A 17830-nucleotide genomic window follows, 5' to 3' on the forward strand; every position below is an offset into this window, starting at 1 on the left:
CAGGAAGCTGGACCTTTGCACTGTTCCTGCAAATCATGAACTGGCATTTGAGGCCTTTGACATTTGAGGCCTCAGTGACATCTGAGGCCTTAGGAGCTCTGGCCTGGGAAGGGAAGCCTGTGGGAGGCCAGAGGATCAGTAGGGCAAGGTGGGGGCATGGCACCTGGGCAAACTCTGGGTCCAGCTGGGTCACTGTCCTGCCGAACGCCTATCAACTCCAATGGAGATGACACCAGGTTCAAGAGGCCAAAGAAGAGACTCAGAGGCAGAAAATTAGACATGGGATTTTATTATTTTTATTTTTGGTAGAGACGGGGCCTCACTATGTTACCCAGGCTAGAATAATTCTTTATATTTTCTACACGTGATGTTCACAAGCAAGGGTTTAGTTCATGAGAGGAGTGTACATGGCGGTTATGCCTTTCTCGTGCTTGAAAGCAGTTCCAGGAGGCTCAGGGGAAGGATCCGGAACAGAAGGCAGCTGGTAGCAAAAGAAGTGAAGGGGGGCTTCCTGCTACGTGTTGCTGTCCTTGACATAAGGAAAGAAACTGAAGCAAAATTAACATAGAGAGGTTATTTGGTCCAAGGTTGAGGACCGCGGCCGGAACGCACTTCAAGAGTGCTTTGGGAAGTGCTCTGCTTGGCCTGTTACTAGCAGGTTCTTAAAGGCAAAGGGGGCCAGGCACGGTGGTTCATGCCTGCAATCCCAGTACTTTGGGAGGCCAAGGTGGGTGGATCATTTGAGGTGAGGAGTCTGAGACAGGCTGGCCAACATGGTGAAACCCTGTCTCTAGTGAAAATACAGAAATTAGCCAGGCATGGTGGCGCACGCCTATAACCCCAGCTACTCAGGAGGCTGAGGCAGAAGAATAGCTTGAACCCAGGAGGTGGAGGTTGCAGTGAGCCAAGGTCATGCCACTGCACTCCAGCCTGGGGGACAGAGCAAGACTCCGTCTCAAAAAAAAAAAAAGGCAAGTGATCAGGAGTGGCTAATACAGGGTTGTTTAACAGGAATTCTCACTGGTTTATAGAGATGACATTGGTTAGTGATTGGTTCTAAAGGATTGGATTATGGGGTGTGAGTTTTGGTATCCAGCATATGGCTTTTTATGGCTTCTTGGCATCAGTCCAGAGCCCATATAGCAAGTGGCTTCAGGATGTAATTATTATTTAGCTCAAGGGGGCAGTGAGACATGACTGCTGTTTCATTTCAATTCCTCTCTGGGCCTGATAATTAAAGGGGGCTCATATTCCTCATCATGTTTACCTGTTATCCTCAGATAAAGTTTCTTTGCTTTCTCACTGTTGTCCAGAAAGTCTGGGCTTTGGTGGGAGTCCCTGTTATAGTTGAAGATGCTGATGGCTGGATCAACGCACATCAGTGTTACCGTGATCCACAAAGGAGGCACCTGCTCTGACGATCTGGGGGTGGCAGCAGGGGGAATCTGGTTTTCAAATGTGCCCTTTGAGGCCACAGAGCTCAGGGCTGCTTTTACACAGATCAGACAACTTTAATGCAAGGGAGGCCCTGCCTGGCTCCTCTCACTGTCTTGGATGAATGGACCATTATCTGTGGTGGAGGAGCGGGGTGCCAGTGACCAAAGCTCTCAGGAGAGCCAAAAGAGCTACTCCAGCTGGGGTAGATCAGTTGGGACTGACATTGGAAATGTCCTAATATCAATGTGCATTTTCCTGGTAGGGTGGGAGATGTGCTGGACACTTTCATTTTCTAACTTTCTTTTACCACAATGTAATATTACCAGCTAGTGACCCAAAATCCCAAAGTGGGTAACATACATATTTAAATAAGCAATGTTTATAACTAACAAAAATACTGGAGGCAGAGGATTATTTCCAATATTGCACATTTATGCAAAAGTACAGAAAATAACACTGTACATTATATAATAGCATGTAAACATTCTAGAACTTGACTTGAATAATAAAATGTTCTACTAAGAAAGAAATATTGCTCATGAAGATTTTTGTGCCCACCTTTCCCAAGTCACAGGCCTTCATTTGTGTCACAACAGCAAGGTGGCAGGGCATCACAACTGCCATACATTCTACATCCTTCACAGCACTGGAGAGACGGATATGACTCCATGGTGGTGTCTTTGGCCTGGCTGTTCTTGGCCCACCACACCTTGTCTGGGCTGTGATGTTTTACAGCCACAGCATCAGGGTCCTTTGCAGCTCTTAAGAAAAGACACACACAAACCACAGGCTTAGAATTTTTCTTCTCAGTCCTTTTGTTAGAACTGTTGGGGGTGTCTGGGAAATTTAGTGCTGAAGCCAATCAAACATGAACACCAACCCTACATTAAGGCTCTCTCCTCTGTATCAAATTCCTCTTCAATCCCTTCCTCTCCTACGATTGCTATAAATGTAAACTCAGGTTACAAAAGTAAGGGTAAGTGAATTGCAAGCAAAGTCACCCAGCTGGTCACTGCAGGCCCCCGAGATGGAGGAACAATGGGAAGGTGCTGTATTCAGCTGTGCCCCAGGCTCCGGGATGTGTCACTGTGAACTCCTTAGAATGGACTGTGTCTTACAACCAACCTCTCTGTTACTTGAAGGGTCTTCTCCCCAAACTGTAATTGTCTTTTGTTCAACCTACATTCCCTTTTCTGCTGTCCCCCAGGATATTCACATATGTCAGCTGTCCTAGAGTCCTAAAAGTCCACCTCTTTGTCCTCAAGGCCACCAGAAATGAAGGAACACTCTGACAGCTCCCAACTCAGGCAAGAGGAGATCAATCCAGCCCGTCCTCCACATAAGCACAAGGCAGAGGCTCATTCATGCAGCCTCCCCTATAGTCTTCAGCCTACAGTGCCCAGGGAGGCACTGGCCAAGGTGCTGAACAGAGGGAGGCACTGGCCACGGTGCTGAACAAAGGGAGGTTTGGCCAAGGTGCTGAATTAAACACCTGATGGTAAACTCATTGAGGTCCAGTGACAGCCAAGCACCACTGACTCTCACAGCCTTAAACTGAGAACATTCGACAAACCCCAGGCAGAAGGGAAAAATATTTTACACTCAGCTGCCATTTCTGCCTTTTCAAAACTGCTTGTTCTTCTTGACCTCACTCACTCAGGGGTATGGCCACAGCAGCAAGGAATGACCTTGCTCAGATAGGGAGTCCAGGTATCCCATTTGAGGAGGTGTGATTCACTTTTCCCCACGTGACTCACTTTAGTGCCTTGGCTACTTTGACGTAAAGACAGAGCACAACAATTAGGAGAACCATCGCGGCAACCAGTAAGCTGCTTCCAATGCCGATCATGATCTTCGTCCTGAGATCAAACATCTTTCCCACGCCTAGGGAGAAAGTGCAGGGAAGCAGAACATGGCCTCCGTCCCCACACAGCCACTAAGCTTCCGTTAGAGGAAGAGTGAACCCCAAACACAGATCTTTATGCATGTAAACTGCAAGCAAATCTTTCCAGAGACACCTAGGATCCTAAGCTGGCCCAGGGGTAGACAAAAGGGTTTATTTATGGATAAAAATGGACTTCAATGCAAACTCCAGAGGGAAGGAAATCATAATGACAGACAGTGGGAAGAATCTTTCCCTCTCACAGGCATGATGTGCAGCTGGAAATGACCACAGGACTGCCCTGGAGCTGATGGCTTCACTCCCCACCACCTGGGCCCTGAAATATGTTCACTCCGAGGGTCAGAAGTCACCCCTCACTGTACATTAGGTTTAAAATTATTTTATGAAGCTAAGATAATTAGTCTACAAAGTATTGTCTAACAATACTGAGAATATGAAAATCTATTTTGTAAGTGATAAGTATTTTGGGAAAAACAGTTTTCAATCTTCCCACCGACAACTGGGTTATCTCAGGGTTTAAGGAGATTCCTGACACTTCCAGCCAAACCCCTGCCAGGGCTCAGAGATGGGAGGTAGTCTGCAGAGACCAGGAGCCAGCTTATCCAGGAGCCCCTGTCCTTCATTCTGTCTTCCTAGTAGACCATAGGCCTACCTCTGCCTATTTAATAAATACTCAATTCTCCCAGGAAACGCAGTTTGTTTGGAATAAGTAATTTGCTTAATCTAACACTCTGAAATTGGGGAACAGTGAGCCAGGAGAGAAGAACCAATCTGGGAGCTAAGCATACTTACTACAGTTCAACCATCCAGAGCTAGATAAAGGCCAATTGTAACAATAAAATTAAGGGGGAAAAAAAAGCTTTACGGCATGGGATATTTGGAACTTCTCAAACCTGTAATCTGCGAAAGAGGGATCTAATTATCCCTGCTAGGAGTAATTAAGATCCAAGGTTGAACAGCTCAGCTCACTTTTGGAAGCTCAGGTTCAGCCGGAGCTGGTAGAATGGGCCTACTCCAACCTTCATGCCACAGGCTGTGTGACATCAGCTCTCTGGACACCAGCTCTCTTTCATGGAGTTCTGAATTCTATTCCATAGGCATATTTTTGCTCTTGTGAAATATAAATACTATTTTGAATCACTTAATTCTGTCTTTTACCTTTTCAGGTCTTATTTCCCTTCCATTAATTTTTGGAGTTTGACTGCTAATCAAAAGCAAGTTTGAGATCTCAATTTAGCAAATAAAAGAAAAAGAAATGTGGGAAGGGTAAAATAATCTTACATTTAAATGTTCAGTGATAGAAGACTGGTTAGACTTTAGATTTTCGCTGCACAGTGAAATAATATGGAGCCATTTACTAGGATTCAGGCACACTTCCATTGACATGGAACGATTTTAATGCTTTATAGTTAAAAGAAGTACAAAAATGAAAGTCGAACAGGATATCTGTTCTAGTTAGGTTTGTATGATTTTTAAGGTACTCATATCCAGCCAGTGTAGTAAAATTAGATGAAGAGACACCAGGTTCAAGGAAGACTGTGTGGACATGTTTCTCCCTGCTAAGCATAATTATTATCCCTGGAAATAACATGAATCAAACAAAGGAGAACTCTGAAACCGGAAAGAAAAAAGCAAACTACTAGGGACCCCAGGCCTGGGTAAGCTCCACAGCAGTAGAATAGGGGAGGTGGATAGATCTGGTGTTTTCCAACGCTCAAGCTAGCTTATTCCACTCCCGGATTTAATGTGAGTCCTGCTGACAACCCCAGGCTTTCCCAGCAGCAGTAGCAAGTTGGGTGGATTGCGAATCCCACTGGCAATAAGTCTGCAGGGGCAGTGCTCATCTTCCTTGCTGGTCCTGAGACTCCCCTCCTCAGACCCTAAAGGGGGATCTGACCACATTCAGTGACCTAGCCCAGAAAGCACTCTGTTCCCATGTGCTAGAGACCCCCCTGGACTCCAGCTTGGGGGCCCTCCTTCTGTCCCTCAGGCAGCACTTTTGGGGACCTAGAAGCCCCAGTAGCACCAGATAAATGAAGTAGACCAAAATAGCACCACGAAACCTCTGAAAATTAAATTGTCATTGGCATCTAATCCCACAAAAGCCAGCCAGGACCTGCATGCTAAACCTAGGCAGTGACTACGTAATAAAATAAAATATTTAAATAGGATCTAGAGTCTCCTAGCATAACAGTCAAAATGCCCACGATTCAATGAAAAATCACCCATAATACCAATAACCAGAAAAGTCATGCCCGAATGAGAAGAGACAATGAACTGATGCCCTGAACATGGAATAAGTTTGGTGTGTTCAAGGAACAAGAAAAAGGCGATTTGACTGGAGATGCATGAAAGGGGAGATGGCAGGAGAGGACTTGGGAAAAACTGGCTAAGGATACAAACATGCAGGGCTTAGAGCTCTAGTATAAGCTTATATATATATTTTTTTCTCCTGCCTGTTACGGAACACCCTTGGAAGATGTTTATTGGGATTTTAGGAAGAAACTCATGCAATCTGGCTGGGGAGCCTGTGCTTTTAAACATAGACCAGTGGTTACAGAAGAGAAAACTGAGGTCAAGTAAGGTCAAATAACTTCTCCAAAGTTACATAGCAAGTAACTGACTAAGGTGGAAGGAGAATTCACGTTTCTTTTCCTAGGGTTTTTTCCTGGAACCCATCTTGAGCATATATCTTCTGAGGGGATTTGAAGAGATTATGTCAGAATAGGCAGAAAACTAAAATCCTAGGCTTCCTTGCTCAATTCAGGCACAGGACTGTCTTTCAGTATGAGGAAGTAGGGACATGGGAAAAGGAAGGGACAACTGGGAAGACGCTAGCATTTGCTTTACCTTGAGAGGCTGCTATGGCAGAAGAGTTGCTTCACTTTTCCATTGATTTCAAATGTGAAAGAGAATCAATTCTAAATAAGAAGGTTCTACATGGGCATGGGGAACAGGATAGATGGAAATAGGGAAAATGAAAGGGGTCCTGGATTTCAAGCCCATCCTCACCATCTATTGATACCAAGACTAATAAAGCAGTTCACCTCCCTAAGCCTGCTGCTTCTTTTCTAAAGTGAAGGGATAATGAATGGTGTGAGGTTTGACAATGATGGCGGTGGCGGCTGTTAGAGTCTCAGAGGTTTCTACAAGGACAGATGTGTCACAGTTTGGAAAACTGTTGATGCCAATGTGAGTAATTAACTCTTCTGCTGTGGCTCTTCTCCAGCCACAGGTGTGTTCTGCCCACAGGCTGGATCCAGGCAGAAGGTGTGAAAGTGAGGACGATTTTGAGGGAATCTTTACCAATGGGTCTCTGCTAGAAAAAGTCTGCAGTCAAATGACTGTTCAATTGGAATCATCACTTGGTTTCATCATGTTTCAAGATTTCTGACTCCTCAACAAATCAAAGAGCTTTCCTACTTCTCTTCTAGATCCCACAGTTCTCATTTAAACAGCAACTTTCAGGAGCATCTCCTGCACACACAGGTTGCACAGTCACCTACTCAGAGTTTTTGGAATCTTGAGTCTGTTTCTTCTGAGACTTATCCATTTATTGAAGCAGGGTTTCTCTAACTTATGTGTGCATAAGAATCATCTAGAGAGCTTGTTAAATCACAGATTCTGGGCCTAACCATAGAGATCTGATTCATTGGTTTGGTGGGGGGAGCCCATGAACTTGCCTTTCTAAGCATTTCCCCAGGGGAGGCGGAGGCACAGGTTGAGTGTGTTAGAGTGCCTGTACTGGTCAGGGTTCTCTAAAGGGACAGAATAGGATAGATGAATACATAAAGGGAAGTTCATTAGGAGAACTGACTCACACAATCACAATGTGAAGTCCCATAATAGGCGGTCTGTTAGGTGAGGAGCCAGGAAGCCAGTCCGAGTCCCAAAACCTCAAATGTAGGGAAGCCAGTAGTGCAGACTTCAGACTTCAGTCTGTATTGAAGGTCCAAGAGTCCAAAAGCTGAAGAACTTGGAGTCTGATGTTGGAGGGCAGAAAGCATCCCACACGGGAAAAAGATGTAGGCTGGAAGACTCAGCCAGTCTAGTCCTTCCAAGTTCCTCTGCCTGCTTTTATTCTGGATGCTATGGCAGCTGATTACATGGTGCACATTCAGATTGAGGGTGGGTCTGCTTCTCCCAGTCCACTGACTCAAATGTTAATCTCTTTTGGCAACACCCTCACAGACACATCTAGGAACAATATTTTGCATACTTTTATCCAATAAAGTTGACACTCAATATTAACCATCACAGAACCCAAAACAGGGACTCCATGTTCAGTCTGTTTAATAATAGCCCTGGAATCTCCTGCAATGGCTCTTCAGGGACCACATCTCATTCTTTTCTGATTCCTTAGATCTGCGTTTAGGGCTGTGGAACCTTCATGTTTAACAAGTCCCCCAGGTGATTCTGACAAAGCAGACTGTTTGGGGAGTACGTGCTGGGAATCTCTGGCCTCATCTCTGAAATTTAAGGATGTCAGGCAGTTGGTCAGAGGCTACATGTACAGGGTTCTGCATTCACAGCGCCTGCATTCCATTATGACCAATGACTTCCGCAAGTGGGTTCATGACGAGAGCTCCAATCTTTTTTTTTTTTTTAACGTTTATTATTTTATAATTTCTCAAAAGTCTTTCATCACATGGTTTATCTTTTTATTAACAAAGTTTTTTTTTTAATAGGTTTTTGGGGAACAGGTGGTGTTTGGTTGGTTGGGTAAGTTCTTTAGTGGTGATTTCTGAGATTGTGGTGTAGCCCTCACCCAAGCAGTGTACACTGTACTCAGTGTGTAGTCTTTTATCCCTCACCCCCCCTCACCCTTCTCCCTGAGTCCCCAAACTCCACTGTATCATTCTTATGCCTTGGTGCCCTCATGGCTTAGCTCCCACTTATAAGTGAGGATATAAGATGTTTGGTTTTCCATTCCTGTGTTACTTCACTAAGAATTATGGTCTCCAACTCCACCCAGGTTGCTGCTAATGCCATTATTTCATTCCTTTTTATGGGTGAGTAGTATGAATAAACCACATTTTCTTTATCCACTCATTGACTGAAGGGCATTTGGGCTGGTTCCATATTTTTGCAATTGTGAATTGCATACCGTAAACATGCATGTGCAAGTGTCTTTTTCATATAATGACTTCTTTTCCTCTGGGTAGATACTCAGTAGTAGAATTGCTGGATCAAATGGTGGATCTGCTTTCCATTATTTAAGGAATCTCTATACTGTTTTCCATCCCACCAGTAGGGTAGAAGTATTCCCCTTTGCACCACATCCATGCCAACATCTATTATTTTTCAATTTTTCATTACGGTCATTCTTGTAGGAGTGAAGTGTTACCACATTGTGATTTTGATTTGCATTTCCCTGATAATTAGTGATTTTGAGCATTTTTTCATGTTTGTTGGCCATTTGTATATTTTCTTTTGAGAATTGTCTATTCATGTCCTTAGCCCACTTTTTTTTTTTTTTTTTCTTTTTTTAAATTTATTTATTATTATTATACTTTAAGTTGTAGGGTACATGTGCATAACATGCAGGTTTGTTACATATGTATACTTGTGCCATGTTAGTCTGCTGCACCCATCAACTCGTCATTTACATCAGGTATAACTCCCAATGCAATCCCTCCCCCCTCCCCCCTCCCCATGATAGGCCCCGGTGTGTGATGTTCCCCTTCCTGAGTCCAAGTGATCTCGTTGTTCAGTTCCCACCTATGAGTGAGAACATGCGGTGTTTGGTTTTCTGTTCTTGTGATAGTTTGCTAAGAATGATGGTTTCCAGCTGCATCCATGTCCCTACAAAGGACGCAAACTCATCCTTTTTTATGGCTGCATAGTATTCCATGGTGTATATGTGCCACATTTTCTTAATCCAATCTGTCACTGATGGACATTTGGGTTGATTCCAAGTCTTTGCTATTGTGAATAGTGCTGCAATAAACATACGTGTGCATGTGTCTTTATAGCAGCATAATTTATAATCCTTTGGGTATATCCCCAGTAATGGGATGGCTGGGTCATATGGTACATCTAGTTCTAGATCCTTGAGGAATCGCCATACTGTTTTCCATAATGGTTGAACTAGTTTACAATCCCACCAACAGTGTAAAAGTGTTCCTATTTCTCCACATCCTCTCCAGCACCTGTTGTTTCCTGACTTTTTAATGATCGCCATTCTAACTGGTGTGAGATGGTATCTCATTGTGGTTTTGATTTGCATTTCTCTGATGGCCAGTGATGATGAGCATTTTTTCATATGTCTGTTGGCTGTATGAATGTCCTCTTTTGAGAAATGTCTGTTCATATCCTTTGCCCACTTTTTGATGGGGTTGTTTGTTTTTTTCTTGTAAATTTGTTGGAGTTCTTTGTAGGTTCTGGATATTAGCCCTTTGTCAGATAAAGAAACTTAGCCCACTTTTTGATGGGATTATTTTTTTTTTCTTTTGTTTCAGTTCCTTGTAGATTCTGGATATTAGTGCTTTGATGGATGCATAGTTTGCAAATACTTTTTCCCACTCTGTGGGTTGCGTGTTTACTCTCCTGATAATTTCTTTTGCTGTGCAGCACCTTTTTAGTTTAATTAAGTCCCATCTATTTATTTTTGTTTTTGTTACATTTGCTTTTGGGTTCTTGGTGTTGAAGTCTTTGCCTAAGCTAATGTCTAGAAGGGTTTTTCCGATATTATCTTCTAGAATTTTTATGGTTTCAAATCTTAGATTTAAGTTTTTGATCCATCTTGAGTTGATCATTTGATTTTTGTATAGAGAGATGAGTATTCAGTTTCATTCTTCTACATGTGGCTTGCCAATCATCCCAGCATCATTTGTTGAATAGGGTGTCCTTACAAGAGCCTCAAATTATAGTCTCAACAGCTGGGACAGATCTTATCAGTCGTACTTTAAGATGAGTTATATGGCAGCAGCATGCAAACTCAATCTCTGCCCTGTATCAGGTAGACTGAAAATCCAGTGGTGAAAGCCTCAGTATGCCACTTATGGGGAAGAGGAAGATAGAATCACACTCAAGGGGGAGGCAATGCAGAAATTAAAATCATACACTGTATCTTGATTTAACGTATTGATCACCCACACATCCTTTTCAGCTATTTCAAACTGGAGTGGTTACCTTGACACTTTTGAAGGTGCATTTGTCAGCCCTAACTTCCCAGCATCCAGACTTGGCTTACTGGGTGTAGCACATACAAATAGAGAAAAGTTATAAGAGAAAAAGACTGAACAGAGATTTTGTAAGTGCTGTGCTCTACTTTGCCTAGTTGAGCAAATTCAGGCAGAATTTTCTTAGGACTAATAATTTTAGCAAAGCAATTATACACATATAAATACGTATAGCACTTACATAACACAAGAAAATCAATACCTATGAATTTCTTTTTTTTTTTTTTTTTTTTTTTTTTAAAGGGGGGCTCTCTGTTTCCCCCGCGCTGGGGGGTGGGGGCGGGCTTTCCTCTCTCCCCAGCTCTGCCTCCCGGGTTCACGCCATTCTCCTGCCTCAGCCTCCCGAGTAGCTGGGACTACAGGCGCCCGCCACCTCGCCCGGCTAGTTTTTTGTATTTTTTAGTAGAGACGGGGTTTCACCGGGTTCGCCAGGATGGTCTCGATCTCCTGACCTTGTGATCCGCCCGTCTCGGCCTCCCAAAGTGCTGGGATTACAGGCTTGAGCCACCGCGCCCGGCCTGAATTTCTAATATAAATAAAATATAATTTAGGTCTTCATTAACCTGTAAAAATGAAGAAATTGAAGATCAGGAATTAAAACTCATTGGAATTATTGGTACTACAAACAGGACTATTTTAATTATTTTATAAAATATAGCTTATGTGTTCTAGTTATAACTATATTGGAGCATTTTGTGAATCAAAAAACAGACTGCAACTATCAGACACTAAAGAGTTCATTCAGCCTTTAACTAAGACACATTTCTCCCAAATGCTGAAGGAAATGCTTCCTCATGGCTACGTATGTTATAAAAAAAAAAATTAGGATGCTATCCTGACTAACACAGTGAAAACCACATCTGTACTAAAAATACAAAAAATTAGGCAGGTGTGGTGGCATGTGCTTGTAGTCCCAGCTACTCGGGAGGCTGAGGCAGGAGAATTGCTTGAACCCAGGAGGCGGAGGTTGCAGTGAGCCAAGATTGTGCCACTGCATTCCAGCTTGGACAATAGAGTGAGACTCAGTCTCAAAAAAAAAAAAAAAATTAGGATGAGTCTGATAAAAATAACATACACGTTCTCACGTCACTGAGGTCCGAGTCAGAGTCATAAATGAACAAACTTATATGTTAGTTCTCATGTAAATTCACCAAAATATTAAATGAGTGTAAGACATCCTTTTACACAAAAACAAACATCTACACAAAAATGCAAATAAACACTCATGATTCCAAAAGGGGGAGGATGGGAGGGGGAGAGGGTTGAAAAACTACCTATCACATCCTATGTTCACTACTTGGGTGATGGGATCACTAGAAGCCAATCTCAGTATCATGTAATATACCCATGTAACAAACCTGCATATGTACCCCCTGAATCTAAAAAACCAAAAAACTTAACAAATATTAGATAAAAAGACAATATTTCTATTTATTTCAGACAAGTAGTTTCCAGGGAGGATGCATTTATTTTTAGGATGCAAATATATCACTCTTCAACACACACACACAACAGTTATAATCTCTGAAAATTAAGTCTGCCAGAGATAACTGCAATCTCCTTGATTCATATGTCTTAATCCTTCAGTGGGGAACCTCAGCATTTCACACTTTAAATGTATCAGGAAAGGGTTTGGAAAGAAGAATCTATATTAGATTTAGATTTTGTACATGAAGAATTCGTGTTAAAAAAAAAATGAATCAACTTGCCCAAAGGATGCAGAATTAAGAGGAGACAGGACAAGAGCTTGAGGTAATTTTATCTGACATCAAATTCTTTCTCTTGCTACTCTATCACACTGCTGCCTTCTACATTTCTGGTTCCTTTTTTCCTCTCCCTGTATCTGCACAAATGCAGCTACTCTCCATGGGTCTCTCTTCCTTGCTTCAGTTCCTCCCTTCACCACACTCCGTCAGCTACTGTGGGAACACCACTAAACTTCCCTTCCGGCCACTGAAGGTTCATTCCATTTCTCCTAATCCTCTGTTTTCAGATGTTTGCAACATCCTTCCAGGGAATGTTTTATTCACAGCTAAAACTCAATATTCCCAAAACTAAACTTTTCTTCCCCTCAGGCATCCTTCTTCCTTGGGTTGAATTTAGATTATTGGTGTTGCCATCCTCAAAGCCTCAATTTCACATCTGATTCTATTTTTCTCCCACAACACCAATATTAAGTTAGTTGTAAAGTCCCAACAGTTTCATTGTTTTAGCATTTCACCATCCAGCATCATGTTACTATGTTCAATCTTAGACCGTCATTCTCAGTGAACCGCGGTTGTGCCACTGCACTCCAGCTGAGCAACAGAGTGAGATTCCATCTCAAAAAATAAATGAAGTAGCATTCAAAGCTCTCACTATGACCCAGCTGAAATCTACTTTAAACTTCCCCTATTACCCTTCTTTTCCAGAGAAATGAACTACTACTCATTTCTCAGCTACATCCAATTCTTCTAGCATTGAAGATTTTATTCACCCAATTTTTTGTCTGAATTGGCCTTCTTCCAAATTTACTTGCCTAATTCTGTCCTTTAAAGGCCTAGATAAAAATACCACTTCTTTTAGTGAGCCTTTCCTAAACTTCTTCATCCTTCCCCATTTATATGTTCTAGAATGTAAATCCTTAAAGACAAATTATAAACTGATCATCTTTGCAACCTGAAATGTACTCAAACTAGTGCCTTGTTCACTAAGGTGCTTAATAAATACTTGCTGAATGAATGTGTAATGAATTCATGAAAAAGTGTGAAGATTTGTAGTCAAAATATTTTGTAGGAGGGTAAGTCTATGAAATGTTATTTTTTACACAAGTAAATAAGGATAACAGTTAAATCAATTACAAAATTTCAAAGAAAAAATTTACATCACTACATGTACTTATAAAAAGCCATTACTTTGAAATTTTTAATGGTATCTGGAAAGTCATCTATTTCTACTTACCCACTGCTGAAACCTAACCATATTCATCAATTGCTGAGCTCCAGGACATAACTTTGACCCCATGGACTCCATTATGGTTTGGATCCTGTCTAGGTCTACTCTTGATTTTAGAGCCAGAGAGCTTGTTGAAGAATTTGCTGAAACTCCTCTCATGTGTATCACAGCTTTACTGATGAACACACACTGGCTTTCACCAAAGGATAGCAACTATTACAATACAAACTTCAGAAAAATAAATAATAATATTAAACAGTATTCACCATTTAAGGTCACTTCTTTGTATTATCAGCAAGAGTAAAGTATTCAGGAAAACAAATATAAACTTTAAATGTATTTTCAAGTTCTCCCTAATACAGTAATGGTCAGAGGTTTCAATTTATTATGAAACTCAGAAGAACAATTTATATAAGAGAACATCATTTTCAAACTAAAAAAAAATACTAAATACACGAAAGAAGGTAAAATTAAAGTTGCATTTATTTAAGCAACTCAAAATAAACTATGTCAATCTGAGACTTTAACACACAGCAGCTTACTGTAATATTCTTTAACACAAAATAAGGGTGTTTAGAAGCCTATTCAAAGTGTTTACTGAATTACTAAATATAAATGAGCCATTTAGAATTATAGGCAGAGTCAAGATGGTCTCACGTAACCCACTGGTTTACACATTTAAAAAGATGAAGTTAGAGGTAATTTTCTACTTTGTCAAAGGATTACCCAATTAGTAAAAGTCTGGCTTAGAACCTAGTTCTTCTGGTTGTTATAACAGTGCCCCCTCCAATGCTTTATGCTGCCTCTCTTCATCCATGTTTATGAACCAAAACACATTTCATGTGTGGCACCGAAAACAGTATCAAAGTGGAAAGGAAACAGGATTTAGAATGAGATAAACCAGAGTTCAATTATGAGTTTGCTCTGTATAGCCTGTATGATCCTGGGCAAATGCCAAAACACGAATCAGAATTCACATGAGGGAGGATAATATCAATGATTTCACATGGTGGCTGTGATTATGTGCTAAACTTTCCAGTACCTACCACTGAGTAAGTATTTGAAATATGCATCAGTAACTATTTTTTTAACTTTCATATTCTGCTGCCTCAGAATAAGCTTTAGGCAGCTTGGGATTTTCCTAAATGAAATGACCGTTTGTACTCACACATACTTCCATAGAATAGTTACAAAAAATATTCATCTTCAGAGAGACACACAGAACCATATGTCACCCAAAGACACAGGTCAATCCCCACCCATGGCACCAAAGACGTGACCATCCTTCACAGTTAAGGAAACACTTAAATTTAAACACTTGCCTCTCATCCTCCCTATTATCCCCTTTCTGCTTCTTAATCCTTATAGCCTTTCTCACCACCAAATAAAACACAGTTTTATTCAGAGTGTGCTCATTACCTGTCTCATTCCATTTGAATATAAGCAACACAAGGGTAGTCGCTCCATTTTATTTTATTACTGCTGCTTCCTAAATGCCTGCTACTGTCTGTATCTGGTATCAGTAGGCACTCAAATATTTGTTGAATAAATTACTTTATTTAAGTGACTTTGGAGGCTATTAATATATACTACCTCAAACAATGTCTTGGAACAATCTGATCTGTAAGTTTGTTACCTGCCTGCTATAAAAATCATTAACTTTTTCCTTATTCTTTTTATTCTTTTTTTCTTTTTTGAGACAGGGTCTCCCTAAGACACCCATGCTGGTCTCAAACTCCTGGGCTCGAGGAATCACCCTGCCTTGGCCTCCCAAAGTGCTAGGATTACAGGCGTGAGTCACCATGCCCGGCCGACTTTTTCCTTAAAGTAAGTCTCACAACCCTGTATGAAGTAATGTGGAGACAAAGAGAATACAATGCTTTATTTTCTTTAGTCCTCTAATTTACCCATGAGGTAGGTCCAAGGAAATGTAGAGATTTTCCCAAGGTCACTCAGCCAGTGAGTAACAGAATTGCATTACTACTTAGGGCTATTTGTAGCTCAGTACTCTTAGACTCTGATGACATTACTAAAGTTCACCTCAACAATATTTTTCATATTCAAGGTACCAGTGCAAATAGCTTTTAGGTGCTTTTCTCTGCAACTTCTCTAATTCTTGTCTTTTTAAATATAATGGAGCCAAAATGTGGTTTTCTTGGCACCATAGTTTCATATAAACAGGGACCAAGTTGGACTAACTGTATGAACAAACCAACAGTACGTATATTATACATAAACATTCACAATTGTCAAATTAGTTAAAATTTAATGATGACCTACCTTTATTTTACAGGCATGAGTGGAGGATGCCACTATTAAGTAATTTTTGTAGAAAATAATTTCGTGTTTACTAAAAATAAAATAGAATAAAAATTTTTTCACTTGTAAAAATTATCATTTTAAACAGCTGCAGTAAAAAATAAATTGTTTCCAGGTCATTTTAAATTATGAGATTCAGTTTGCCTGGTAGGGGACAAACAGTTGAGATCCCTTCTCAAGTGACCTCATTAATAACACTGTGTCATGTATTTATTATTTCTAATATGCACAATATATAAAATAATTGACGTTTTGATTTATATTAAGGCAAGATTAGTGTAGATGATTCCTATAAGGGACTAAAGATCAAACTATAACACATTGAATATGAACTAAATAGGCTGGTGTGGCACAACCTTGGGCTTGTAGGTTCCTTACAAAATATGTGATCAAAGTTCCAGACTGACTGTCAAATTAATTTCTGGAAAACAGACCATTGTGAGTTTATGGAGAGAGTCAAGAAGCAGAAATAAGGACTGCACTCTTGCCTGGACACTTTAACTAGCATGACCCTCTCCAGGCTCACTTCCCCTTTATTAGCTCTAAATTTCCATATTCCTAAAAATGAGGAAGCTGAACTAGATTGCCTAGAATATGCTTTAATGGTCTAACTTTCTATGCCCATAGTAGGTTTTTATCTTCTCTTCTCTAATGTAAGCATCAATGTCAGAGAATCAATCAATATTGCAAAAGGTGAAGACAATAAAAACACCAATTAGAAGAACACTTTTTCCTGTGTACAAGTCACACACCTGTCATCCAGGACAGTACAAACATTCTTGCCCCTACTGGTTCCACAGTACTCCTCTCCTAAGTACACTTCCATATTTCTTGCTGAACTTAAAATGCCAATAGAAGCGATTTCTTCACCTCCATCGGGGCCACCCCTCAGGTAAAGGAAGCAGGGGTTTTCATCTTGGTTGTTCAAGCTTCTCTTCTAAATCACCAGATCCTGGCTAAGAAAACAGGTGAAAACATCACACAGTATAGTTTCTGAACACGGCTCATAACCCACTTGTTAGGCCGTGGGGTCTACTCTAACAAATGCTCAACACATAATTCATAAGGAAATGGAGACATCACACATCAGGGCTTCCCCCTCTATTTTTTCCTCAATCATCAACCTTCTACTCAGTCCCCTGCAATTGATTCTCGGATAAATCACTGGACCCCTAATGTGTGCATAGCAGTAGGAACAGAACACAATAAAAGACAAAGTGTATCTTTTTTCGAAATTAAGTCGACGGCGGTCGTCCATAGCTGGGCTTTTTACACAGCCTGTTTTGGTGAAGAGGAGGTGGCTTGTTTCAGGGTAGACGGGCGGACTGACTTAGCAGCCCTGACGACCTGTCACGCCTGACGGGGACGTTTATGAAATTCCGAGTCCTGGTCACCTTCCCCCGCTCATGCCCCAGGGCCTCGGGTACTTCCTGGCCAGACCCACCCCGCCTCCGCCCACCCCGGTCCTCGCCCCTACCTCACAGCCCCACTTCCCCGCAGAGACCTGACACCAACTGCTCCCTGGATTCCGGGCTCAGACCCTCACGGCTCCCCGAGGAGCGCGGCAGTCGCAGAGCGCAGCGACCCGGTCCCCGGCGGCCCGGCGCACCCTGGAGCAGGTGGCGCCAGCAGCTCCTCCCAGTCGAAGTCGCGGGCGCCGAGACCCGCCCGGGTGAGGAGGCTGTGAGTCAGGGCCCCGCCTGCAGATGGCATCCCAGGAAGAGGCAAGCGTGGGTTGGCGGTTGAGGCCCCCGTCCTCTGACCGCGTGTCCATTGCGCCGCCTCCTGCCAGGCCAGCCCCGGAACCTCTCTGCCAGTGCTTGAGTGTCGGCCAGTGTAGCGTAGAAACGCGCAGGCAGAGCGACTCCCGGCTCATACCATTTCAAACGCCAGCCGCCTCTGGCTTTGGTGAGAACAGACACCAGAGACACGCATGCGCATAAACCAACTGGACTCAACGGAGTTCAAATGGTGCCCAGGAAGCGCGAAAGAGCCGAGCATGCGCACTGGCAACCCGCGCTCAGCCTCTGGAGACTATGCGCAGGCGCGGTGC

At 42.1% G+C, this 17830-nt stretch overlaps 1 protein-coding gene across 3 annotated transcripts; it reads right to left on the reverse strand.

The window, feature by feature from the left end:
* Nucleotides 1–1848: 1848 nt before the first annotated feature.
* On the reverse strand, nt 1849–13679 carry FAM24A (family with sequence similarity 24 member A). 3 transcript variants are annotated; one of them, XM_009215553.4, is made up of 3 exons: nt 13465–13679; nt 3195–3321; nt 1849–2198 (listed from the first exon to the last, which is right to left on the reverse strand). In XM_009215553.4, exons 2-3 carry the CDS (start codon nt 3308–3310, stop codon nt 2006–2008), a joined length of 309 nt encoding a protein of 102 aa, XP_009213817.1. In that variant the 5' UTR covers nt 3311–3321; nt 13465–13679; the 3' UTR covers nt 1849–2005. The 3 variants fall into 3 exon arrangements, with proteins under 3 accessions (XP_009213817.1, XP_009213816.1, XP_009213815.1); XM_009215552.4 differs by lacking the exon at nt 13465–13679 and adding an exon at nt 4310–4431; XM_009215551.4 differs by lacking the exon at nt 13465–13679 and adding an exon at nt 4234–4427.
* Between the last annotated feature and the right edge of the window lie 4151 nt (nt 13680–17830).

The sequence above is a fragment of the Papio anubis genome, chromosome 11, assembly GCF_008728515.1.
Source record: "Papio anubis isolate 15944 chromosome 11, Panubis1.0, whole genome shotgun sequence".
Classification (NCBI taxonomy): domain Eukaryota; kingdom Metazoa; phylum Chordata; class Mammalia; order Primates; family Cercopithecidae; genus Papio; species Papio anubis.

What these genes read in the sequence shown, in the direction of transcription:
- FAM24A (XM_009215553.4), bottom strand. Translation starts at nt 3,310, where the DNA reads ATGTTTGATCTCAGGACGAAGATCATGATCGGCATTGGAAGCAGCTTA. An exon ending in AAAGTAGCCAAGGCACTAAA is followed by an intron (nt 2,199 to 3,194) that starts GTGAGTCACGTG and finishes TCTTTTCTTAAG; the next exon opens with AGCTGCAAAGGACCCTGATG.